The 25,800-nt window shown below is 42.0% G+C and overlaps 1 protein-coding gene across 3 annotated transcripts in view; it reads right to left on the reverse strand.

The window, feature by feature from the left end:
* Positions 1-221: 221 nt before the first annotated feature.
* BDNF (brain derived neurotrophic factor) overlaps positions 222-25,800 on the reverse strand; it is a 34,375-nt gene continuing 8,796 nt past the window's right edge. For 2 of the 3 annotated variants that reach the window (XM_016206157.2, XM_016206156.2), the window contains exon 2: positions 222-3,752. In XM_016206157.2, coding sequence (XP_016061643.1) covers positions 2,988-3,731 — 744 coding nt within the window. In that variant the 5' untranslated portion in view covers positions 3,732-3,752 and the 3' untranslated portion in view covers positions 222-2,987. Of the gene's footprint in view, positions 3,753-4,948; positions 5,600-25,800 lie in introns of those variants that run through there. The other variant, XM_016206154.2, reaches the window with a different exon arrangement.

The following is a 25,800-nucleotide window of genomic DNA, read 5'->3' on the forward strand; positions in this document are numbered from 1 at the left end:
TTTGAAAATATATTTAAAAACATTAAAAATTCTATATTTAAAACATATATTATATGTTAATTAGTACACTTAAATAGAACTTGTATTTACAATAGGCTTCTGATGCGGTTAAGTTTTAATGCCAATTTTTTTCAATAACATAATTATATAAATATACTAAAATACAATAAATATTTTTTTGTTTGTTTTACATGGTGAATAATATCTTTACCATAGAGAGAACAAGGCCACAGACATTTACTTACATTTTCAATGGGAATCACCATAAAAAAGCAACAGGCCCGCTGCCATGCATGAAACACTTCTGCCACAAAGAGACCACAGCAAGACTTTAAAACAAAACAAAACAACAGAACGGAACAAAAATGAACAGCAACAGAGAAAGGTCTTAACAAAATAAATCTTAGGTCAACGTAAACCACCAAGCGTGTGACTGTGATGTAACTTATTGGGTAAGAGAGAGCCACTGACTGCACAATTGCTGAATATCTCCTACTCAACCTCTCAACAGACCTGCTCTTTGCAGCACTTGTGAGACTGTGATGGGGACTTTTTTTTTTTTAATATAATTTTGTCCCTCAAAATGGAGCTGCAAAAAGTTAACATACAGTGGATATTCCAGGTATTCAATACATGTTCAAAATAATTACAAAGACAGTATTTTCAAACAGAACAAAACAAACCTATGCTACATAAATTCTTTCTTCTTTTAATGACAGGTATTCGGATGGTGCTGTAAAAGATAGGCTCATTCTAAAGGAAAGACTGAACAAAGAGAAATTATTTGCTGATGGTATCTTCATCCCCTGGGTCCTGGTGGACGTCTTCTTTTGTTTATCCCTTGCTCTACTAAGATATGGTAATTTCTTGAGGTTTTCTGATATTCAAGGACACTGGTCCAGGACACTTTCAGAGTTGGACAGTAGAATGAATGGGTAGATAGGTTTAGCCCTAACTTTCCCCAGGGTCCATTTTTCCTAGGACCACTATTCCAGGCTCCCTACTTCGCTTCTCCTAACCCAAGCTGGCAGAGGTGAGGCAGGGACTCTCTCCATGAACAGACAGGATAGGCAGGAAGTTGCTGTGGCCTTCACTGGGGAGCAAAACTTTGCCAGCTCTGTCCTGGCCTCTTCCGCTGAGCAAGGCACCTTCAAGTCTCCGGTGTCTTAAATGTGTAGACACCTTCCCAAAGTCTTGTCTCTGGACAAGCTTTTCTATTGGTAGCCTTGATCATTCAACCTGAGTTTTGGGGTCTTTTCCTGTTCCCTTCCCCCCTTACCAAAAGTTCTCAAAAGACAAAAACCCTGGTTTCCTCAAGTCTAATTTCAAAGCAGTAAGCGTTCAGGCAGCAAGCATCTTGCATCTCACTGCATGGGTCTCATAGTCACAATGTCACATTTGGTTCTGAACCTGCTCCAGGCTAATCCACTTTATGCAGCTATCCAGGGGTGGAGGGCATTAAGTCGGCTTGAGCATGGTCCTCCAGCGAGAACCTCTTAGCACAGTTAGATAATGTAGGCACTTAAAGCGTGAGGTCCAAAGCAACTTGACACATGTCATTCCAGAGCCACCTCTGAAGGGTCCTTCAGAGGCCTCCCTCTTGGAATGTCTCAAGTACCATTCCCCACCCCCACCTAGACCTCAGGATGGCCACTCAGAAATTCCTCCCACGCCGCCCGAAAATGATATGTCAGCTCCACACAGCCTCCGTACGGCTGTTCAGTCTCATTTCACTGGCAGTGTGGGCTCCTGTTCTGATCTAGGCGATTCTGGGTCCACACAGAACTCCGCCTTTTGCTCGAAAGACATTTTAAAGCCTTACCATGATTTTACCCAAATTGTTTTCCTCTTATTTAAAAAAAAAAAAATCTTTATTTTTAATTTTTTGGTTGTTCTTTTTCTCATTTAAAAAAAAAGCAAAGAAAACACTGTTCTCCATGCTTGAGAGTGCCATGATGTGACAAAATGTGTTCACTCGTTCACAGCAGTGGTAAAATATTTCAGAGCACGGAACTGATTTTTCTCCCTGAAGAGAAAATAAAACAAAGAGGGGACCAAGGAGGGGGGAGGGGAAAGAATGTGCTCGAAGTAAATGTAGGTGTTTGTAATAAAAGGAGCTCCCCCTGACCGAGGCCCAGAGGGCGAGCGAGAGCCTAGGAGGTGCATCGTGGGAACGGGACTGAGTGCTTCATTCAGTAGCCTCAATTTTTATGGACTTCCTAGTCATCTGATTGATGCTGCAAACATCTGTACGGCATACAAATGAATCTATTATCAACCGGAACATATACTGAAGGAATGCTTTCCCCATCCCTACTCCCTGTGGGAACCTAAAAACAAAACAAAACAAAACGAAAAAACAAAAACAAAAAACAAAAGAAAAACACAAAACAAACAAAAATATACCCCTCCCATCCCCCGTCCCCTAAGCCAGTAAAGCGATGACAACAGCACCTTGACATTGTTTTAATTCCAATGCTATCAGAAGTTTGAAAGCAGTAAAACAGATAGAGCACTGACAGGGACTGAGATACTTACTGTCTAAACTGTAAACGGAATGTTTTGGTTCAAATCTCGGTTGTTGGTTTTGTGTGCGCGCGTGTGCGTGTGCGTGTGTGTCGTCTGTTTTCTGAAAGAGGACAGTTTATTATCGATTCACAAGGAAAGCAGCATGCAATTTATTATTATTATTATTTTTCGAAACTTTTTTTTAACGTTTTCAATTCTTGGCAACGGCAACAAACCACAACATCATCGAGGAATGTAGATGCAGACGTTTTAAAAGTTGTGCGCAAAATGACTGTTTCCCTTCTGGTCACGGGTATGTCCAATAAATAGATTGTAGAACCACGGTACTGTATAAACTTCATTTATACATGCAGTTCATAAAATTATTTTTTTTTTCCTTAACTGAATAATTTACCCTGTTATGTATATATACAAATAGATAATTTCTGTCTCCATATAATCTATACAGCATAAACGCACTATCTGCCCCGCTTAATGGTCAATGTACACACGCAGGAAGTGTCTATCCTGATGAAGCGCCAGCCGATCCTCTTTTTGCTATCCATGGTGAGGGCCCGCACGTACGACTGGGTAGTTCGGCACTGGGAGTTCCAGTGCCTCTTGTCTATGCCCCTGCAGCCCTCCTTGGTGTAGCCCATCGGGTTGCACTTGGTCTCGTAGAAGTACTGCTTCAGTTGGCCTTTCGACACAGGGACCTTCTCGAGGACCGTGACCGTCCCGCCCGACATGTCCACCGCGGTCTTTTTATCCGCGGCTGTGACCCACTCGCTGATGCTGTCGCACACGCTCAGCTCCCCACGGCGGGCCGGGTCCGAGTGGCGCCGGACCCTCATGGACATGTTCGCGGCATCCAGGTAATTTTTGTATTCCTCCAGCAGGAAGAGAAGGGGCGGCTCCAAAGGCACTTGACTGCTGAGCATCACCCTGGAGCTGTACAAGTCCGCGTCCTTACTGCTCTCCTCGTGGGGCCGGGCTTTCTGCTCCTCCTCCAGCAGCTCTTCGATCACGTGTTCGAAAGTGTCCGCCAGGGACGTCAGGCCTCTGGAACCCGCCTTGGGCCCACCGGCGCTCTCCAGGGTCCCATGGGTCCGAACGCCTGGGTAGGCCAAGCTGCCTTGTCCTCGGACGCTCGCTTCTTTCATGGGGGCAGCCTTCATGCAACCGAAGTATGAAATAACCATAGTAAGGAACAGGATGGTCATCACTCTTCTCACCTGGTGGAACTGTGGGGAGAGAGCAGAGACAGGACAGAAAACGGGTTAGGGCTTCCTTTTGCGGGGCGACAAGGCAGCAGCCCATCTGACTGCAATTCCGGGCCATTCTGCGGGGTCAAGGTTTTTTGTTGTTGTTGTTATTTATTTATTTTTTATGTATCGGTGATAAACTCCAGCTGCACCAGACACAAGTTAATGTCAGTAGTGTGCTGTCCGTGGTTTAACAGAAACCAGAGGCGTGCAGTGCTTTCCCTGAGATTTAGCATATAAACCCGAGATTAGATGGCGTCTAAGCAAGCGAAAAAAATGTGGCTCTGAGTTTTCCTGCTTCCCCTCACTTTAGAAGCTTTGTAAGTTAAATTTTTAATGATCTCTGCTCAGGCTGTCACGAGAAGCACAGAATCAGAAATGTTACTAAGCAACAACTGCAAGGGTAATCGTAATTTTTTTTTTTTTTAAGTTAGCAAGCGGGTCCTCTTGCGGGAGTGTGTGGCCTGGGGGATCTGAGGGGGCCTTTCTAGCTATGTGATAACTAGGCATGAATAGTGCAATAAAACAGAAGTCAGGGAGCTGTAAGGAGCCTTTCCATTGACTTGCATCTCCCATAGAGATAATCTATTACAGCAAAGAAGATCCAGCTGTCCTGTTTTACAGATAAGGAAACCAAAAGCCACAGAGGACTCCCCTTGTGTCATGAAGAAAGACTGCATTAGGAGGGGCCAATGGGGGGAAAAGGGGGAACATCTGTAATACTTTCAACAATAAAGATAAATTAAAACAAAAAACCAAACAAAAAAAGAATTCGGGCTCCCAACCCCAGCTCCAGTGTTTTCCTACTACACCTGGGTGGTCATAACTTGAAAATGTTTTGCTTATTTCCAAACAGAAATCATTTTCTACACATTGATTTTAATGATGTGTCTGTGCCTGGGGCTGATATCATGAAAACAATGTGTCTGCTTAAGAGAAAACTGGAGGAGTCAGCATTACAAAGGCACTGAAGTCAAGTTCAAATGCCTCCCATATGCGGATCCACATTTATCTCTGTAACTCTCACAGCCCCTCACCCCTTGGCTTTTCCGGCTCCTCTACAGAACCCATCTAAGAAAGCGCAGCTTCTCTTTTTATTGGAAATGGGGTCCTGCGTGCGTGTGTGTGTGTGTGTGTGTGTGTGTGTGTGTGCGCACTCTCTGAGTTTATCATACCTTTAAAAAGCTGAGTGCCATTTTGCACGTTTTGGAATAGGCAGCCAGTGCTTCTTTCTGTGCTTTTGAAGTTTCCTGGGAAGTCCCTTAACAGCACACCACAAAATTAATCTTTTCCTGTTTGCCAGAGGGTTGCTATACTCTAAATTTGGCCCTACATCTACAAGCATGCTCCGGGACGCCAATTAGGACGGATGAACAAGCAAAATGAGACATACCTACAGACCAACCCAAGGTTACCGTCAGACGGCGAAGGACTTCAGCACCACTTACCTGAAGCGTCGCACCCCTCAGAGCAAGAGAAGCCCAGACGCTCTAACTTTATTCCTACTCTCAGTTCTGGAGGATGGCCTTACGAGAAGACACACATGTGCCACACCTGGCACACGCACACTGTGCCAATCAGTAGGAAAAGGGACTGTGTTTCTGTCCAGGAGGTGCTAGTGAGTGGAAGGGAAACTGCCTCCGGCCAACACGTCACGCTGCAGAAGTGGCTGAGGACTCTGGTCTTGAGAACCAAATGTTTCTGTTCTGCACTTTTACAAGAGAGCACATTTTCTACCACTAACAGGCTTTACTATCATCCCCGAACACCAACAAACTTCCCCGTAGATTCACTCTCACTTTGCAGAAGGGCAAGCGTGCTCAGAACTGCTTGGAGTGCACATGGTCTGAGATTAGGAAGGGTGCTCTGGTTTGAATAAAACCTAGATATCCATTCTGCTAATACCTGGACTTTTTGTGAATGTTCCGGATTCTGCACCATCAAAGAAATGGATCCTCCAAGGAGGTTGCTATTCCTGGCAGGTGGTACTTACACCGTTGAATGAAAATCCTTTCTCCTAATGTTCCCAGTCCAAATTAAAATAGCCCAAGGGACGCCTCTAATGTAGGTCGATGAAAGAATGCAAATTTAGAATATTTTACTCCAGCCATCTCTAGCACACTGGTAGGGATTTGCTGTGATCAGCTATCTTTTAATATTATATTTCATTAAATCTTAGATACCATCATTATAAGACATACCATTTTAGGTACCACTAAGAAATGAAAAATGAAGCCAGTTCGACTGTTGTTTACTTTATCACTTAGAACTGTTACAGTATACTTACAGAAGAGTTCTTTTACACGGATTTGGTTACACTGGTCATATGTAACTTTGGTGCATATGTAATAAAATTAAGCAAAATAAATTGGTTAAGGTAATGACAATTATCTTGTGACTGCTGCATGGCCAATAAGAATAAAATGACGTCAGCTGTAAGACACTACCCCAATTCAGAGATGCTAAAGAGAAGAGAAAGACCAATGTGCATCTTAGAATGAAGGAAGCAGAGCAAGTCTAAGGAGTGTTTACTAAGTGTCCACACTAACTGCTTAAATGGCCAAGATACTGAGTGAGGTGTCCTAACCTACAGAGTTGGAAAACTGTTTTATCATCACTAACACAGTACTGAGTCTTTTTTTTCAATGTTAAATTTTTTGTAATGAGTCCTCTAATGATACCTTTTTTTATACTAGACTTAAAGAAGTTTATCCTGCCCTTCACTGGGCTCATTTATCTTTGGATTAATAATTTTTTGGTTGAAAAAAAGTAGTACTTTATATATCATTTTCTCATCGGTCCCACAAGCAAATATTTCAGAGGGACAAACGGCATCTGAGTAAATATGACTTGGCAGGCATCCCTCACAGCAGAACATCTGCACAGATTCAGTAATTACCCACCTGGTGGAACAGCCCAGCCCCTTCCCCAGCCCCCATGAGTGACGCTTCTTCAGTGCTAACTGCCTACTCACTCACAAGGCCTTGAAATCAAAGGCATCTGACACCAAAGCCATACTTTTTGTCAGAACATGTTACTTCCTAACTTTTCTGTTTCTGACAATGGTTTCTTGACACTTTGCCCCACCCAGGCCGCAGGCTGGAAATCTTGAACTCACGTTTGACAATACATTGCTAGTGCAGCCTTCAAATCTGCTCAGTGGAGCGGCCCTGCTCATCTCCCCTTGAAAACATCTCTCCCGTCTGTCCCTTTCTCTCCAGCCCACTGCCATTCTCTTGGCTCTGCCCCCACCATCTCACTGTGTGACTGCAATGTCCCTCTGATGTGCTCCTTTCTGTCCCATTCAACTCTGATAGCCACTGCCTGACTAACCACACTCGTCTTACCATTCTCTTACACAAAACTTACAATAGTTGTTTTTTTCTCTCTACCAGATCAAATCTAACCTCTTTTATCTGGTCTCACCCTACTTAGCTAACTCTGTATATTACTCATTGCTCCATCTCTGCTCTGATCAGGCCAAAGTCCTTGGAGCCCTATAAACCTTATTGCCTGTAAGTGACTTGTTCTATCTCTTGGCAAACCCCTTTCTCTCTATCTGACTAAATCTTGAGGATCTTTCATGGCCCAGTTCAGGTATCATACCTTCTCTAATTACTCCAGCACACACGCTCCTCCGGCTCCTCTAACATTCCATATTACGTCTCATTTAGTACTTCATTCCCTACTCGCTTGTTCAGTGTTAACTGGATTTGCTAATGATGGTCAGTCCTCAGCTGAATGATAAGCTCTCTGAGGGAATGGATCGTGTCTGATCCCCCATAATGTTTAACACAGAATAATGTTAACAGTACCCAGTAAAAACTTACTGATGAGTTTATTAAACCACGAGAAAAGACAGTCCTGACATCATTTCATGATGTCCTTTGGAAAGCATCAGTGAACTCAATGAAATGATTAGATCAAGCATAGGCTGTGCTAAACCCAAGTTATAAGCCCTAAGAAATTTGATGGATGGCAATCATCATCCATGAGCAATCTCTGGAGTTCCTCTAACGGGGTAAAGCTTTACTTCAATAATTAAGCCAACAACACTACAGCATGCTAACTGCCCCTACTATCTGTTTCTAACATCAACAGAAGACTTGGACAGTACTCAGGAATAATCATAATAGAAAAGTTGGAAATGCTCAGTGTTTTAACTTTGTTTTTTTTTAAACAGACCTCTTCAATAGTTTTATATACTGTACTAGGAAATGATACAAGTTTAAGAGCTTCCAAGACAATTCTTATGTGTTAGCCATTCAGATGAGTCTTTATCATGCAAAAGTTAAAGAGGCTGCGCAACACTGCTAAGGAGATCATGAGTCTGTAGATCTGTTTATACATAATAAATTCATTGGTGCTGTGTAATTCTGCTCCAGTGCTCACAACAGTGTACAGTTACACTCAAGGCAACCACATCTCGAAAATGCTAGGAAGGTCTTCTTTAGACCAACTCTTAAAAATTAAACATGGCATATAGGACTAAAAAGGAAATCAATAGAGAAGGAATAAAGATTAGTTCTAAATATGACTCACAAGTCTTAAACTTTCAACCAGATGACTACCCATGTGAGGCATGCTCCCCTGCTGTAGTAATAACTGGCATTTATCTAAACGACTGTAGAACATTCGAAAGTATCATCTAACTTGGTTCTTACAAGGAGACAGGACGGGTACTGTTATCCCTATTAAACTGATGAGGCAATTACTGTTTAGCAAGGTTAGGTAACCTGTCAGATACCACAGAGCTAATAGGTCATATGTCTTCTTGTCTAAGCTTTTACCATCAGGACAATGCTGGCAATTTTAGAATATTCAACTGTAGGGAATAGAGAGGCTATCCTACAAAGAGTGGTCAAAGAAGGAGTTTATACGACATGGACACAGTTTTCTACAGTTGTGTGTATCCTGGGGCCCAAGTTCCTCAAGGTAGCCCCATTTAGACACCACTTTGTAGTACTGGGTTAGTCATGACCTCTGAGACCCCCTCCACTTTAAGGCCTGGTTACTTCAGTGGATGGAATTCTAGACAATGCAATCTTCCTCTAAAAGAAAGCTTTGCAAAAAATTTAGACATGTTTCCATGGCAAAAGCTAAGAAGGGGAACCGAACAATAGTACAGATAATTCAGGCATACAGGGGGAAAAATGCAAAGCTCTATTCCCAGTCCCTTTGGGTTTTGTCAATGAGCATGTAATCAAACACAGTTTAAACATATGGATGCCCATCTTAGCTAGTTCTATAAGCAACAAGGGTAATGGTTATGTTGAAGAAATCTCAATTAATATTTAATTCCTCACACACATGATGCAAATCTATCAAAAGACCACCTTAATGAAATCTTGCAAAGCAATAGAACCTTTAATTTAACTATGTGCATACATTCATCTTACTTTTCTTTGTTCATTCATCAGACATGGAATCTACTTTTCAAGCCTTATAGTCTAGGGGGGAGTTAGGACATATGTGAAGTAACCGAAATATAAAGGTAGAAGTGACCCAGGAAAGGTATAAATAAAGAGAAAGCGGTTAGTTCCTGTTAGAGAATGAAGAATTCTTTGTGACGATGACCGCAAGGGACAGGAAGGATTTAAACGTAGCCAGAAAAGACACCCATGGATGGACCGCAGCTTGGTTAAAAGCATGGAGGCTGGTAAGCGTGGAGTCCATTTCTGGAGAGGAATCCTGGCATGAAATAGTGAGAGATAAGACTGAATTACTGTCAGATTTTGGACGGCTCTGACAATGATGCTCAAGAGTTTGGACCTGCCTTACAGGCACAAAAGAGCCGATCAGAGTTTCTGAGTAGAATGCTTCAAGAAGCCCAGCTCATCAGCATGTGTAGGGAGAGCCCAAAAGAATGACAGACTGGAAGAGAAAAATTAATTCATCGATTTTATTCCTAGTGGCTACTGAACTTTAAAAATAAATATTAAGTAGTTACTTCAGAGTGGGGTCGGGGTTAGGGGCCTGGATATATCTTTAAACTTAATCAGTGCATTCATTCATTCATTCATTTTTAGGCTAAAGTGAGTTACAAAAAGAGACATGGTGAGAGAGAGAAGTGGGCTGAGTGGTAACCATGAGCAATGTCTGGGCTGGCCGAAAAGACTGCATGGAGGAAGGTGAAGGGAGGGCGGGAATATAAACTTTCATTCCAATTATAATTACACTGAACTTGGATTCTACTGCTCAGCACTTTTAATTCAAAGATCGCCAAACACTTTGCAAATATTAAGTAATTAAGACTCATAGGACCCTGGAGGTATAGGTAACTATAATTATCCCCACTTCCTACAGGAGGAAAAAAGGACCAGAGTTTTTAATCAACTCATCTACTTGCTGTGGTTCCCCAGATAGAATAAGGTCAGAACCTCAGACTCCAAAGGAAAACTAGGCCTTCAACTGCAGGCACTAGTTTCTTCCATTCCTCTGCATTATTTCTGTAGTATTTTCCCATTAGGTATATACTGCTTAGCTAAGAAGACTAAAAACAAAACAAAACAAAATAAAATAAAAACAAAAACCACTTCACATTCCTCAAAGAAAATAACTGGTAGTTGGAATCCATAAACAAACTGGGGAGTGGGGGTGGGGTGGAGTGGGGGGAGCTAAAGATCATTATAGATGTTCACCTACTACCTGAATGACCAGCCACATGAAACCAATAAATATTCTAGTAAATGAAATCTGATAATACAGCTGTTCCAAAGCTTGGAAGGAAGTGCCTTTAAAACTGTAGTTTTTAACCATAATGTAGTTTATGTTCAGGGTATCCAGTTACACTTCCTTCATACCAGAGCGCTCTCTCCCCACCTGTATGCTCACAGCTCGCTGTGTGGACACTTGCAGACATTACTCAGCCTCAGTAAGAGTGCCTGAGAAATCGCTGGTTCTTAGTTCAGGCCCACAGTGATACACACATGTAACCACCATGAAAACAAAAGTACATTTCCCTGAATCGTTGATTTGATGGATAAATTTCCATACATCTTTAATAGAAAGCCCTGTAGCTCCAATCCTCTATTAACCCCCTGTATTCCCCACCCCATACCCGAAAGAGTAAGGATTTTTCCATTGGTCGGAGACCTACCTTACCCAAGAGTAAAACTAGGCCATATCCTCTATTGGAATAGGAATTGGGCAAAGTGAGCTGTAATGATGGAATGAATTTTGGAATAAGGGGTGGGAAATGTCTGGCACAAGGACCAGGTTTGAGTAGAGAACACCCCGCCTGGCATTTCAATCCCAGGCACAGCTGCCACCATGCAAAGGTCTCTAGGTGCTTCCTCCATCCCTACTTCCCGAGGAAACCTACTGTTCTACTGCAACTGGGGGGTCATCTCTAAAAGCCAGAGCCACCCAGAGCTGGCAGCCCTACCGCATCCTGACCTCCGCCCCTTCTCCAGGGAAAACAGAGCACATCCCTAGTTTAGAATAAGGCAGTCTTAGCATGGAGCACATATATAAGTCACTTGCATATCAAATGATAGGTTGTCTAAAAATGTTTTTTTAAAGTATATTTTAGAGCTACTATTTTGTAGATTATAAGAACAAAAGGGCAGTTAGCATTCCATTAAAAAGTGTACCCTCTTTAATTAGGATTCTGTTTTCTTTAGAATTTCTGTGGGATTTTTGTTATAATGCACTAAAGTAAAGTTCAGATTTAACAATGTTCTAATTACTAAATTGCCAAAAACAATGGATTATTTATCAAATTCCCACACATGGTAGACTGTAATTATAATTTAGAAGATACTATATATCTCGTTCCATGAAGTTTCAGTGAGACTTAGAAAAATTATCAAGTATACGTCCCATTTAATGATAGGGGTTGATGTCTACAGCTACTGTGAAATCATGGGGGACATGTCCATAAAAGAACAAAGGCTCTGGAAGTAGTAAGTAGGGAGATACAAACATCAATGTAGTACAGGCATCCTAGTTGCATTTAAACATACAGCCTTTCGATTTACAGAAAAATTCCAAGTAAGAAATTCATTTTATGCAACCTAAAGTCTCAACCTTCAGGTAATTTTTTGAGTGTTACATTTATAAATTAAGTGTATTAATGCCATTCAAATTTGTTACTAAAAATACAACAAAAATAGGAATTTATGGGGCCTGAAATAAGTCTTAGGAAATGTACATATGGATAAACTTCCATGCACGAAGATTAACTGAAGCCTGCTTCTGCAGCTGTGACCCATGGGCGAGCAGCATCACCCAGGTTACGAGAAATGAAGAACCTCAGTTTCCACTCCTCCACCCCACCTACCCCATCCGCTAATCAAGTCTGCATTTCAACAAGATTCATATGCTTCAAGGTGATTCATATCTTACTAAAGTTGAGAAGCACTAGACTAAATAATAAAGAGAAAGGAAATGAAAGGGTTAAAGTCACCCTTAAGTACTATGGTACATTCTGAGTATCCCATAGGCTTACCTGTTGTCTTTCCTCCTTGGTTCAGCTCGTCTTACTGGGACATTTATTATGTAGAAAAAATATTTTGCTTTTGTAATGGTATTAAGTAAAATTTGGGTTCCTTTTATGTTTACTGGCCTTTCCACTATAGTGCTTATACCATAAAGTACAGGATATCTATAAACATGATTGGTTGAACAAGAATTTACAGAATACTACTTATCTAATCCTGGCCTCCCACTCAATCACTAGTTTCATCTCAGTGCTACAAGGCAAGCACAAGCCTAGCTGGCTCCCCTGATCAACTGCACAGTCTACCATCACTCACGCAGGTAGAATCACACTGGACATGACTGACCAGCTACAGCAGCTGGGAGACTTCCAGGTATATTAATATTATTTGCAGCCAGATGTCTCTAAAGCTTGAGTTCTCTCTGTCCTGAAATGGTGAGACAGAGGCAGGGAGAACTGACTCATCCGCTCAATGGAGATTCTTTTTATTTCTAGACTTGTCCTAAAACAGATAAACTTATCTCCTACCAAGTACCATGAAATTTAAAAAAGAGAAGAAAGGAACTCACAAAGTAAAAGAGCAGCAACAAAACTCTAAAAAGCATTAGTCTCAGTATCTAGTATCAGAATCCCCTCTCCAACTCTAACCTCTCTCCACAGGCAAACCAATTTCTCAGTTGGGTTCCAACATTTGGAATCAAGACTGAAGTACCCAAAATGGTAAAAGGGGGGAAAAAAGCCAAATTTCCAAAGAAAAGTATAAACATTTTTGAGTTGAACAACGTATGAGGAAGTTAATGGGGTAGTTTCATAAACAGAAGTGGAAACTGGTCCAGTAAGCTTTTCACAAAGGACTGCAAGGACAGGCTCGTTTCCAAACACCGACAAGTCACCAAGCTCACCAGCACCAACGCAAATGACTCCTACGGGGAACCCTCTTAGTGTCGCTTTTAAATCATTTGCAAGTGGGTAGGGCTGAGATGACACAGAACACTATTTTCCCAGGCAGTATCTCAAATATTACTGGGTTCCACCTTGAGTCCCACACAGTACCGATGTCAACACAGCTAAGGGGCTGTCCCCTCCACGTTAAAACAAGGCGCACCTACACTGCCGGGGGAAGTTGTGAAAGTGCAGCAGAGCACTGTCTTCAAAGTTCTGCGACCAGGAATAGGCATGCTCTGTGCCTAAAAAAAAATGCAAGGGTGGAACAACTGCATTCTTTGTTCCTAAGGGGAGAACACGCAGTACCTCTGAGACCAAGGGATCAAGGGAATCCCCTTTAAGAAAAGAAGTTTGCCAAAACGTGGAGATTGGGACCGTGCCAGAACAACGACAGGGAAAGAAATAGAGCAAACAGAGAGTTAAGATGGATCTGTCCCATTTCAATCTCTTTTTCAGAATCGGCAACTTTAAATCAACAGGTTGCTTGGAGGGTGTTGCTGGGCATCCTGCGTTCCTGCCATGGGATGCTGTGGGAATTCTGACAGCGGCAACCACACCCACTAGATGCCGTCACCACACTCACACACTCACACCCTCGCAATGGACCCCAGAGCTGTGGGAAAGCCATGCCCTTCTCAGTTTTTCCAGATGGTGCTCCTGAAATTTTCCATAGCCAACGGGGTCCTGTGCTTAATTAGTTACCTGAGCAATTTCCATTATAGAAAGAATATCTGTACATAATTGGAAGTAGGTTCAAACGGGAAGGTCCCACCTGGAAGGCTTCAGCATCACTCATTCAGCGGGGCTGACATGAGAACGGGATGGGTAACTCTCGCCTGACCAAGGGACCCCTCTAGATCTGACCCCATCCTCTGAAGGACATGGAACATGCGATTTAAAAGAAGCAAAAGACAGGTGAAAATAGGTGGGGGAAGAAACTGGAGAGAGAAGTTGCTTCTAGAGACAAAAGGATAGCATTCCTTTTAAAACTACTATCAAGAAATCCTAGGGGAAAGATAAAATTAGCAAGAGGAGGCTGTTAGCTCTCTGTTGCTCACCTTGATGAGACCATTTTCAGGAATCAGATTGTTAAATTCCACTGAAGTGCAAAGGCACACACCACAGCCCTTCTTCTGGGATGCACAGTCATAGCATACAGAAGCGTGTGGGTAGATACCAAAACATGTGCGGACACGCAACTCTTTCTGTAGAAACTCAATGCTCTGAGCGTTGACGAGGATTAACCTGCGCACATAGAGAAAACTGGTGGTTCCACACAACCAGTTGTCTTTCGGGTTATTTTTGCATCCAACTCTATAATTTCCTTTAATTGCTTACTGTAAAGCACAGGGAAGTGCTTGTTGTTTGTGGCTCAATGCAGGAGCGAAAATAATGGACTATGTGGCTCTGCTCACTGCCCTCCCCCAGCCCCCAACTCTTCCGAGTGTCCCTGTTCATCTGAACAGCACGAGTAAGCCCGTTTCCAGGCCCTGTGCATAATGAGCCATGTGGACCCTATTCAAGAAGCTGGCCGTGCTCCAGAGCTACTATAAAATGCAGGGAAAATATTAACATCTCAGATGACAAAAGGTCCATATGGCTGGTCAGAAAATATCCACATCACTTAAGCCAATAGCATGCACCTATATGGAAACATTCAATTCTGTGGTTCCACGAGTATCAGGGCTGTGAGAACATCTGTTTGTCTCCAACCCTTTTCACTAAACATTGATTTCTACAGAAGATATGCAAACTCAAAACAGCAATATATTTAGTCTAAGCAATGGAGCCAGGGTTGTGTTTCTACATAGTACCTATAAATAAGTACAGTATTGGTGGTGGTGGTGGTGTGTATGAAGGGGATTCTGGAAGATGCTCTGGGAAGCTGGATGTGTTTAAAATGATTAAAAATAATAGCTAACATGTATTAGCTATGAGGTAAATAATCTAATTATCTACGGTTTATGGGGATGGCTGAGGCTCAGAGAGGTTCAGTAAATTGCCTAAGCCCGTACAGCCAGCGTGTGGTGGAAATGGAATTTGAGTCAGGGCTGGCTTCCACGCCTCCGTTCACATAGGGTCAGATGTGGACGTGATGGCTTATGTTTTGAGGGGGGGTCTACTTGGCAGAGATATCCCACAGACCTTATGCATGGATTATTTACTTAAGCGAAGCCCCATAGGATCATCCCTGATAAACAGTTTGTTTATACACTATTTCCACAGAGGTTGAACATAACCCTAATGCTTCTTCTTTACTACCCTCTTCCCAATATTAAATTATTCCCGCAATGTACCAACCATCCATGCATACTTAATAGGGCATGGTGTCAAAACTATGCATGCAGGTAATTTGTTTGAAATGTCAGAACATTTCCCCCCAAGAAGATCTCCTCGGGCACTGAGGCAGAACCACATGCTGTTCAGACCAGTAACCACAACTGCCAAGTACTCCTGTGTCAACACGTGAGTCAGAATGATTGCAATCAAGACCCAAGGGACATAAAATCTTTCTTTTGTACCCCAACCTAATCCCCTCAAAGTCTGGAGGCCTGGTACCCTAGGCCACCCCACTTGGGGCCCATTCCATTTGTCCTGTAATTGTTATTACTATTATTTTAAATATGTCTTTGATTTCAGAGAGAGGAAGGGAGAGGGAGAGAGAGAAACATCAATGATGAGAGAGTCATTGATCGGTTGCCTCCTGCATGCCCCCTGCTGGGGATCGAGCCCACAACCTGGGCATGGGCCCTGACTGGGAATCGAACCTTGATCTCCTGCATCATAGGTCAATGCTCAACCACTGAGCCATGCCAGCCGGGCCTGTAATTATTATTCAAGAATAAAGCTGAGGATCTGAGATGTGTTAAAGAAAGGCATGGCAAGATGATCTCAAATTTATTCTGAAGGAGTAGTTCAGACAACTAGTTAGGACCACAAAGACAGAACCGATGGGCCAGGGTGGACAGAGAGCAGGTCCTCACAGACTGTGCCAGCAACAGCAACCGATTCAAAACAGCCAAAGGAACAAGGGCCATGGAGTGGAGACCTCATGTGGGTTCTCTGCCACCACACTGCTACCCAGAGGCCCTCGGCATGAGCAGCAGAGGCGAAATGGACCCCACAGCCAGACTGAGCTGATGTGGCACATACACTGGGGCTGATGTCCTGAATGAGCGTGGCGGGTTACATGGTGATGGCACGGAAGACAGAACACCTTGCTGCGGCCCACAGTTGGCCCTTGGAATGGAGCAGACTTCTCGAAAAGCAACTGCAAGGAGCCTGAGAACAAAACTGGAAATGCCTGTTGTGGAAGCCTTCAGAGGTGTTAACAAAAGAAAAGGTCTGTGTGTCAGCTAGCTGCTGGCAGTCCACCCATTCCATGCCCAGGAATTATTTCTGGTGTCGGCCAGATACAGTCATCAGTGCAACTCCCAAGTGCAACCCGTCCTCAGCGCCGAAGAGGAGTGGCTTTAAAGTGGCCCCGGCAAACATTCTATGGATCACAGAACCATCCTGCCAGGCTCCATGTAGCACACTTTTCTACGCAGTGAAACTAAAGGGAATATTTTCTAAACAGAGTGCTCTGTCCACAGAGAAAAATATGGTTGAGAATCAATCTTTTCCATGAGAATGGTAAGGAGTTATGTGAGGATGACTTGGAAGATACGCTTTTCCAAATGTGGAGATGTTAGTCAGTCTATGAATCATATTTTTACAGGATGCCCTATTTGTACAATGTAGGAAACTGCCTGGCAACTTTAAAGGACAAATCTAGGAATATTGTGTCATAGTTCACTGTTGACAATGTACCCGGATAGTTTTAATTTATCCTATAAAGTACTAATTGCTTCACTATAAACCTTGGGGCAAGTGCAAAATCATTCTTTAAAAGAGCATCCCCTTGGGTATGAAAGTTCCAAGCTTAACCAGATTTCCTCTGTAATTTGGGGTATATCTCTTGACCTCACTCCTTAGCATATTAACAGCTGGGAAGCAAGGCTTGACAGTCTGGTACGCAGTGCACTGCGGTGGTACAATTCCCTGTTCTGTTCCAGTAAACACTGGGGTGCTCTTCAGGTCTAGCATTACTGGTTAGATGAATAATGCATGCATGCTCAACTTTCCACTGCAGGAAATTCTGCAAGTGGCAACGTGGGCCCATTCCATGTGTGTCACCAGAGTTGGCATTAGCCACTGTGAGGCATTATTTCCATTGGAACTGATGCCTGCACCAGCTCCTGGAACTGTGCCGTGTGCCCACCGCAAACCAGGGGCAAGGTCAGACACTAAGACGTCACTTAGGCGTTCGCCTCCCATTTCTCACCTTTCAGATTGACACACACTCTTTGGTGAGGCTGCGGATAAAAAGTCATTGTCATACAGTGATGGTGGGAGCACAAACCGTTCCAGCCCTTTGCAGGATAATTAGGCAATATCTTTCAAAGTTACAAATGAATTTCCCTGCTGACCCAGCAATTCCACTTCTGAGAATAAATAAATGTACAGATATAGGTAGGTGCACATGTACAAAATGATATATATACAAGGTAATTAATTGCAACACGATATATAGTAGCAAAAAATATTAGAAATAGCCCAATTTCCAGCTAAAGGAAAGTAAATAAACTATAGTACATACATACAGTAGACTACATGTAACTGTAAGAGCAAGTTAGCTCCCCATATACTGACTTGAAAAGCTCTGTGAAACATACTGATAAGTGATAAAAGCAAGGTGCAGAACAATGCATATGACATACTACCTTTTGTTTAATAGTGGGGGGGCAATAATAATATATATCCATATTTACTTGTATTTCCATAAAACACACTAAAGGGTTCACATGACACTAAAACAAATGATCATAGATAGATGGTATGTGTTGGGTGGGAAAAAGGAGAGGCAAGACTTCTCAATGTACTATTTACTACCAGTTTGATTTTTGAATTGTGGAAATAAATTAACAATAAAAAAATTAAATAAAAAATAACCAAAATTTTAAAAAATGTACTTTTGGCCCCAAAGATTGTCCCACACTGTTCTGACGCAACAGACACTCAAGAGAGTTACACCAGTTCCTCTGTGGTGTGTCCTAGTGGTGGCTACAGTCAAGAAGTCTGGTGGGTGCCATCTCAATTTCTGGGACGCTCCCCTGGAAGAAACTGGTACAAGGTAGGACCCAAGTTCTGGTCTGCCTTTCCCAATTGCTATTAAGTCGACCCTCTGAAATGGTTGATAATTGGTATGTTTAAGCCACAAATCGGGCCAATGCACGGGTGCCCCTTCATGGGTGAAATAACCCAAGCACAGCTGCCTCAGCTCTGTGATGGGGACGTGAGTTCTTACCCTGCCTGACTCACAGCATCTTGCCCAGGGTCACTGACAGATGGAAACAGGCTCTGTATCTATAAAGGGCAACTCTACCAACAACTGCTGTGGAACACACATCAGTCTGAGGGGTGACCTGGCCGAACATAGGAGGGGAACGAGACTCATCCCCCAAAGCGTCTGAGACACTGAGATGATGGGAAGGAAAGAAAACTTCCAAAAGATGGAATCTAAACATAAACAGAAAACAAGGGCAGGCTGACAAAGATGAAGAGAAAGACGTGGGGTTAAATGAATCCCTATGCAGTTACCTGCAGTTGAATATGCTCTAAATTCTGTAAGCTTAACAGGGACACTGGGGAGACATATATAGTAGCAAGGTTTAAGGCTACAGACTTGAATACAAATGCAAGATCCATGTCAAATACATGATGCAAAAGAATGGCCCTTATTCTTTGTGATCAGCATAGTTGTTGGAGACCTGTGCCTGTACACACAGGTAAGCCTCCCACTTTCCTCCCAAATCAGATGCAAACACTTCTGAAAATGCTCCCTAGAGGATCTTTTACCCCAAATTTAGAAACTGAATGAAAACACACTCTTTGAAAAGGCAAAAAAAAAAAAACAACAACAAAAAAACCCCATCTTCTCATCTTCATATGCACAGTCATCTGGAAAGCAGATTTCTTGTCAAGGCTGCACTGTGATGTCAAACCCATCGTGAAAATCCAAGGGTGGCCTTTCTTGTCTTCCTGAAGTGACACATTCCAAGAGGCGAGAGATGACCACAGGCAGAAGTTCACCGGAGGTGCCCTAACTTGGTACCGCTATGGAGCAGCCTAGCTGGGAAACCAGAGGCTGTGTGGAACTCGAGAAAGAAAGCAGAGAACTCCTTTGTGTTGTGATTAGGGAAGGCCCTTGTGCAAGGTGGCTGGTTCCAGCTGGATCTAAGTAGTAAAAATGGTGCAGTGCATTCTGGGACCAGCTCTAAATAAAAGAAAGGATGGACCTTAGCTTTAGTCCATGCTGAGATGCTGGCTCCAATGCATTTTGGGTCAAATACAATATCCTCTCACCTCTAGCTTCCTGTGTCACAGCAGACCATCTCCCCTTGCAAAAATTTCTTAGTAAGGTTTACTTACTATCTTATATTATTTCAAGGCAGTGTCTCCTCTTGCACAAAAGGCTTTTTAAACTATCTCTGATGAAAAATAACACATTACATTTATTCTTTCAGCAAAACTTATTAAGAACTTACCAGGTTTAGATGCACTTTGCTTTAGGAAGATTAAGTTCAAGGCTGCTTCATGTAAAGTGGGAATAAACTAACTTGGTCATTCTTAATGGATTCTCCAAGTGACTGAATCCTCAGTTTAAATCATCACTGATTTTCAAGTCTAACAAGAGACTCAGGGACCCATGGAGGTGGGTGCACTCCCAGCTAATTATCAGTAGCTTTTGAGGGAAATGTTTCAGTATTATTCCAAATGGTCAATTTTCATGGTTAGCATTTAGTTAAAGGTTCACAAGGTAAAAAAACAATTCTTTAAAAAAAAAAAAAAACAAAAAACCGTCACAGGAATACAGGGACAATAAGCTGACACTTCTGAGTTGTATGTCAGGGTCATGGACAGAAGCTCATGTTTCATCAGCAGAGCTCTGGGCATTCAGCTGACGCTGAAGGTCATACCCAGTTATGTTTCTGTCATTCCCTCATGTGAAGGAAACTCACGTGTAGCCCCAGCTTATCCCATGAGGGACAAAACCCTATAAATGTTTTTAAAGCTCCACTTCTGCCTCTTCTCCCTTCAGAGCCAGAAAGGTCGCCCATTCTCCTCTGGTTGGGTTATCGGTGAAAGCTTTCATATGGATGTCAACTTGTCAGACTTACAGCTTAGGATGACTGTGACTTAGGCTTCTCCTAAAGCTTACCTTTAACTTTTTGCTCATTTAACAGACATTCTCTGAGCATAGATACTGGGGACACTAAAATGAATGAGACAGAATCCCTACCTTTGGAGACTTCACTGTTAAGAGTGGGGATGGAAAGCGGATTAGACACATAAACTGACAATTATCATTCAAGGTATTTTGTGCTATAATTGACAAAATGCACAAGGGCATTCCCAAAAGAGGAAACAGAAAGGGGGCAGAGGAAAGGTGACAGAGGAGAGGAGTCTGGTGGCCCAGGTTTCTGCTCAATATAGATAATATTTTGTAGAGTAAAAGATTATATTCAAGAAGCATAATCTTTAGCAGAAAACAGATCTACTAACCTCTTAGTACCTTCAACCCAAAAAGCAAGACAGTACCCATGGAGAGTTCAATGTTGGTGAGCTTTTGGGACATATAAGATGGAAACCAAAAGAATCGTTTATGGATATTTACCTAGAACTGATTTCCCATTCAAAGTGCTTTCCTAGCTCACTATGATAACGCTGAAATCTGTACCTTTCCATGAAGGGGGGATGTACCGAATTACTTAGCAAGTTCCTGTGGCTCCGTCTACTATGTCTGTGTCCACCAGTTGTCTATGTGCTATGGGGACTAAGATAATACAGGAGACACAGTTTTTGCTTTCAAAGGGCTTATTATTTTAATTGCAGAGTTAAAACTAAAACACATGGGAGAGAAAAAGCTAACTTATAAGACAGCTTCTTTGAGACAAAGACCATATCTCATTCAACTTTGAAAAAAATTACCATTTATTCCACTTTCTACTCGCTCATATTTGGGATAACCATGCCTCTTCCCCTCGGGATTCTGAATTGAGATCAGAATAGAAACAAGTTGCCGAATGGGAGTCATAATACAGGGTCAGCCTCGTGTTCACAAAGCTGTGTTAGAAAAACACAGTGGGACCCGTTCCTACTATCTTGAACCAAGGCCATGGAACCCACATAGTTAGAGGCAGAAAAATGGGAACCGAGAGAGCAGAGATCTTGGCAGGGCCTGCAAGCAACCATCACTGGGTTTATGGCTTACTGCTAGAATGCCAAAAAGTTACAAATGTGGACGTGGTAGTCCCAGAGAGCAAGAGAGAAGTGGGCTCACCCTGAGCACAGTGGTCTGCTGCTTTGGTTCACATACAATAGAATCCAGCAGAAGACAGATCTAGTGGGTCTCACCAAGCGGACTACTCACTCCTGTTCTCAGGAGCAAGCAATAGGGACAAGAGAAGGGCTCCTCTGACAGTGGTCCCTTTTAGGAAACAAGCCCCCTTGTGGAAAAACAGCATGGGGGAAAAGGATTTCCCTTAACATTATTCTAGGCATAGAGAATTTAAGTAACTTGCCCCAAATCACAAGTCTAGTAAGTAGTGGGCCTGCAGTTACACCTACTCATCAGGCCCCAGAATGCAGGTTCCAGGCCTGGGTTGCCTCATGAAGTTTCTATTTAGGAAATGTTTCTTAAAAGTCAACGACTATCCCAAGTAGGATATTCCAGAATATTTTCTAGACTAGAACATCATATCCACAGTCACAGAGAAGACACCCAATAATGATCTAACAGTTGTACAATTGCTTATATAATTAACTACTAAGTTGTGAGATATAGACCAGAGATGACCTAGGAATTCAGATAGGGCAGGTTTATTCTGGGCAGGAGTCTTTCTGGAGGAAGTCAAACTGGAGCTGGGTCTTGCTGAGTTCTAAGGATTCAGATGAATGAGAGGAGGAGAGAGTCATGAATAAACAAATTAGACTCCAAGGATTACAACAAAACAGTTTTGGTCCTGTCAAACTCTGGTACAAAGTGAAGCATATTTAGGCATAAAGCATGCGGATAAAGTTTTTACTTGTCTTGATAATAAGTCATAAAAGGTGCTCTTTTAGGGTTGGAAAGTGCCAATAATAATAGTGGTTGAAATCCATTAAACATTTACTATGCCAAGCAATCGCCTAAACCCCTCTTTACACATGTTAACACACTTAATCCCTGCCACTACCCTATTGAGAAGTTGCGGCCCAGAGATCTGAAATAATCTGTACAAGGTGGCAGATCTAGTAAGTGGTGGACCTGTAATCTAATGCAATCCTTGGGCCCAGGAATCCTGTTCCAGGCCTTTTGCTCTCAGGTGGAAACTTATGATTAGGAAATATCTTTTAAATCAGAGCAATTTTTTTCTTTTTTTAAATCCTCACCCAAGGGTATATTTTTCATTAATTCCAGAGAGAGAGAAAAGGAGAGAGAGAAACATCGATTGGTTGCCTCACCTAAGTGTCCTGACAGGGGATTGAATCTGCAACCTGGGTATTTGCCCTGACCAGGAATTGAACCAGCAACTCTTCAGTGCTCAGGACACTCCAACCACTAAGGCACACCAGCCAGGGCAGAAGAATTTCTTTAGCAGTCATGCTCTCAAAGCCTAAGAATTTCTGATTTACAAGGCTGCAAATCCCTTCTAACCATGCTCTAATCCAAGTATCTGGACAATAAAGTAAATGATAAGTCTCTCTAAATCACAGGATATTCCATTTATTTGGCTTCCAGTGCAGAAATTCAAACTTCCCTGTACATCAGAACCACTTGTAGAAGTTTCTAAACACAACATATACCCAGGCCCTGTCCTAAGCCTATGTTATGTTGTCCAATTGTTCACTTATCAGGATCCTCAGCTTTAAGCAAAATTACAGCTTCAAAGCTCAAGGAACAAGACGTCGAAAATTATATATTCTTTCCCCCTCTTGACAAAGTTTCCACCTCCCCTCCCGCAAAAAAAAAAAAAAAAAAAATCCCTAAATTAAAAAAAGCCTTAGAATAAATATTTTTTATCTTCCTATCATCATTTTCTGCCTTGGCACACAAAAGTTCGCCCTCCTGCAAAGGTCAAAATTGGGTTAAGAGGGCAGGACCTGATGCTGCCACCTGCAGTTCAATTAGAACAGACCTGCTTATTTTCATTTCAGCTGCTGCAGCTCCATATAAGACCCTGTTAGGGGTGAATACCAGTCCCACAATTTACTTGTATTTATACACTAGTTTGAAGGTTGTGTCTACCCCTCTGATTTTGTCTCAAAGAATGAAGAATGGGATGGTCCCTGGCAGTATTTATTCATCACTTGTTTCCACTGCTCTGCTCAGGGTGAAAGAGAAGGTGAGGTACATGGCTACAGGTTTGTATTTGAAGGAAAACAGGACCTACTACAGCTTCCTGTGTCCTGTGGTTTTTTTCCCCCTTAAGATTCACGAAGAACTACGTGAAAATTTGCTTCCTTTTTTTACACCAAGAGGTTAAACATTTCTGAGTTGATGACTGTGCTCTAGTTATACTGACATATTTACATGATCCATGAAGCCCACATACGGATTCTTTCTTATACCACACAGCTAAGCAAAAGCCCCTCCTGAGCTCACAGAGAAAGGAGACCCAATGGATTGAAAAGTGGCTTTTAGCAAACTCTAAAGAAATGCCATTACAAACTTTAAACATGTTTTGACCACTGTTTAAAGGCAAGCTAGTAGTCACTGAACTGACTTTTGTCTTCTTTTCCGTAGCACAATCATGAAACCAGCTTCCAGCAAAGTAAATGAAAGCCGTCTCACCATTAAGGTTTCTTTAGGGGGAAAACACACAGGATTTATAAACACTGTCAAATGAAAGACAGATTCCCAAATACTAAGAGGCCCAAACACGTCCTTGTATTTAAGGAAAAAAAATCCATCATAAAATAAGTGGTGCAGAGGTCTCCCTCTATTGTGGCTTCTATTGGCATTATTACAAGAGTTCCTCGTGAAATACCCTCAAAAACAAGATGTTTAAGACAATGTCTAACAAGCATTTTCACTGTCTTAATTTGAACACAAAATGACGTCTGAAAATTAGGGGGATAAAAAAAAAGATCAATAAATTCTTCCAAAATGTTACAGTCCATAGTATGGGCTGGAAGTTCAGAAATAACTCAGGGGATTTGTTCAACAGATTTTTTTCTAGACCAGGCCTCTTTTGAAGTGAGTCTATAAAGAGGCAATAGGAGATTTATGTGGAAGAACCAATGGAGTTCCTTATCAAGTAGGAGCTGAAGACACAGGGCTCCATACGGGGGTGGGAAGGAAAACCCCAGCTAGCCCAGTGCCTGGTACCCACTGGATGCTCAATGAATGCCTGGTGAATTAATGAGTGGAGGAATCATTCCCTGTGTATGACATCTTTAGTTCTTTTAAAGAAAAGCTATGAAGCAGGAGGAAACATATGTGCAGCATATAAACTATATGATATATCCTATCCTATAGGGGATGCAAATAGTAACTTGTTTGCTTTGCTGACTGAATACTTGGAAGCTGTATGAGAGATTATAAAGAATAAACACCCGTGAGTACTTGGAGTGGGCTGTGCATCTTATGATCTAAACTTGCATTTTAATGACATCTTCATGCTAGTTAATCTCCACCTGTTCTTACAGAAGAGCAAAATAAGTTATAATAAGTCATAAAAAAGGAGCTCTATCCATGTTGAAGCCTGATGGGAGTGGGGGAGGGGTCAAGTTCTTTGACAATTTACATTTAAAAAGAGAAACTCTTTGGAAAACTAATATCTGAAGATTTTATGGTCCAGAAGAGAAGGTGAATTATTTTATTCAGTTGCTGGACTCTCTAAAAAATCTAATGTCAAAAGTTAATTTCTTGAACAATTCTGGCATCTGAATCTGATCAGGACTCTTTTTTTAAACATTCCCTTCTGTCTGATCCAAAATAAAAATAACTACTTTTGAGAATCCATATGTAAGTTCAGAAAAAGTAAAAGTACTACACTGCAAGAAAACATGAAGATTTCTAAGACTTAATTTGTGATGCTGCACATATTTCAGGTAGAGGATTCAAAGACAGAATATATTATTGCCACCATTAGGATTATATATGAATTAAAAATAAAGAGGATACTTATGATATCAGTATATTTGAAAAAGTTAGGAGTACAAAGGTACTGCAGAGTATAACGTGCAATGCCCCACGTTAGTATATAACCCTTTAGAAAAGGGTTTCAGTTTTTAAATATCTATAATAGAAAACTGACCATATGCCAAAGAAGCCTCTTTCTTTCTCTGTTAGATTATAAGCCCCCCCCCAATGCTTTGTATGCAGTAAGCATTACATATTTGCTTAATTAAATGGAACTAAAAGTTCTTCTAGATACTACACACAGTCTAAATTGATATCACTGGTCCTAGATCTGCTCTCAGGGCCAACACAAAGCAAACCTATTCCCTCCTCCATCGGCCTGTTCTTCACATTTGTGAAGGCTCTTCTGTAGACAAGTATGTCAAAAACATATCACACATGCTGCCCCAGCCACAGCAGGCACTAGC

The sequence above is a fragment of the Miniopterus natalensis genome, chromosome 11 (assembly GCF_054644295.1).
Source record: "Miniopterus natalensis isolate mMinNat1 chromosome 11, mMinNat1.hap1, whole genome shotgun sequence".
Lineage (NCBI taxonomy): Eukaryota > Metazoa > Chordata > Mammalia > Chiroptera > Miniopteridae > Miniopterus > Miniopterus natalensis.